Raw genomic sequence first — 1,975 nt, 5'->3', positions numbered from 1 at the left:
TGTCAGGCTCCCCAAAAGCTGACCTACCAACCACCCTTGATGAAACATACAGAACATCGGGGTGCAGTCAAAAAGCTGTCCCACTATCCTGGAAGATGATCTGCTCAGAGAGGATGCTGGCTGCTCCTCGTTGTTAAGAGAAGCAACAATTCCTGGCTCCCTGTTACATATTCACACCACCAGACACTCTTGGCTGATTCATTCCTAACTGAGAAATAACAGAGGAGCCAGTTTATGCTCAAGATTTCCCAAGTTAAATTCCACTTTTTGTTCTACTCATTTGATTCCTGCCAGTGCTAGTGCAGAGAGGAAGGAGAGGTCCTTGTCTTGCTCAGAGCAGAGCTTTCACTGTTGAAGAATTAAAGATGTACAGTTGAAAACACTTGACTTGGTATGAAATTATGAAAAAGGAGAAAACTGTCCTTTATTATCAGTGCATTTGATATTTTATATACCAAAAAAAGGCACTGAAAACCTTTGCAACTGGCCAGGCAAACCTGAGGTAGAAAGACGGAGTTTAAACTTTAGGGGAAGAAAAATAATCAATGAGTCACAAAAAAAATACAAATGCAGAGAGACCATTCATTCCAGTAGCTCTGTAAAGTGCAGCTGGTTTTGACTTGGCAGATCACCTTCTGCACATTTAAACAGCTCTTCTTTCCACTGTCAGAACTGGCCACGCTTTTGTTTTTGATTTACGGTTGAATCACCCTGGCCCATTCCCATTACCCTCAGCAGGACTTTGATGGAATCTGAAAATTCACAGCAGTGTAATCGCATCTCGAAACTGCTAAATGGTTTGCATTTCATTAGCTATCATCAAACAAATTGCAAGGCCTGCACTGTAAAGTATAGCTGGGCTTTAGCAGTAATGTAAGCACAGCTCTGGTCAAGCCTGGTGTCTAGGAGGAATGTCACTCCTCGGGAAAGGTCTGGCATGCAGCACTGAGATATCCAACCTGCATCTTGAATGCTTTCAGGGTTGCCAGCTCTTAACCCAAAGGCATGTGACATGGTGAGGCTGAGTACGGATTACGGCTGTCTTTTAAATTCCAGTGGAGGTAAAAAAGCAACAAGCTGAAAAATAAATTAAAGCTTTGCAATTTCTAGCCTGCTTTAGTCCTCTATGACTGCCTTTAACATTTTAATCATTACTCAGATGATCAAATGCAGGTAGCATTGCAATACTTTCCATGTCTTACTAATCCAGTTACAGCTGCTCTGGAAGGCTGTGACAGGCAGCTTGAAACACATCTGAAACTGCCTTTGGATTTTTATCAACTGTACGAACATACAAGGAAGAGTTATGCACAACAGATTCCTGACTGCACTTTCCAAGGGCAGTATTTTAATCCAAGAATTACTCTACCCAATAAACTTTTTGCTAACCTTAAACACATCCTCACCCCTCCCTGTGTTTGGGTATCACTTTCAGTTGTCTGAAAACATTGCTGTAAGGAGAAATACTTTGCAGGAGACTGAGGTTCAGAGACACCCCTGGGACCGAACTGCATCTGCCAAGTGTCAGGCTTGTCCCAGGGAAAGTGAAGCCATGCACTGCGGAGCGGCGTCTAGGAAGAAGTGCAAAAAGCTTCTCACCTTTCTTCAGTTTTTCCATCTGCAAGATGTATCAAGTGAGCAAAGCTATCACTGCATAACTGCACAGATGAAAATACAAGAGCAGCTCTTAGACTCACACACTGGCTCTCAGCTGCTTCACCAACACAAAACTGCCCGAGGCTTCAGCCTGAACCGAAGGGATGCAGGTACAGCTGCTCTGAAGCCTCACTTCTGCAGTCAAAATACAGGCATCTCATTCAGGTCACTAATGATTTCTGTAAATTCCAATTTTATGGCATTATACCACCAGTGACCTTCAAGGAATTTCTGCAAAGATCTGGGGGAATACTCATCTGCAAAGTAAATTTTTGAAAGGGAAGAACTAGGACCAGAGTTGGCCCCCAGAAGGGTAATT

General features: G+C 43.1%; 1 protein-coding gene across 1 annotated transcript in view; it reads right to left on the bottom strand.

The window, feature by feature from the left end:
* RAB31 (RAB31, member RAS oncogene family) overlaps window positions 1-780 on the bottom strand; it is a 45,824-nt gene extending 45,044 nt beyond the window's left edge. Inside the window, exons 1-2 of the mRNA XM_017729434.1 lie at window positions 711-780; window positions 181-188 (exon numbers count right to left, since the gene is read on the bottom strand). Of these exons, the coding sequence (XP_017584923.1) occupies window positions 181-188; window positions 711-780 (78 nt within the window). The remainder of the gene's footprint in view (window positions 1-180; window positions 189-710) is intronic.
* Between the last annotated feature and the right edge of the window lie 1,195 nt (window positions 781-1,975).

This window comes from Corvus brachyrhynchos, unplaced genomic scaffold, assembly GCF_000691975.1.
Source record: "Corvus brachyrhynchos isolate BGI_N302 unplaced genomic scaffold, ASM69197v1 scaffold331, whole genome shotgun sequence".
In the NCBI taxonomy this organism is placed as follows: domain Eukaryota; kingdom Metazoa; phylum Chordata; class Aves; order Passeriformes; family Corvidae; genus Corvus; species Corvus brachyrhynchos.
This window is presented reverse-complemented; position numbering and strand designations above follow the sequence as displayed.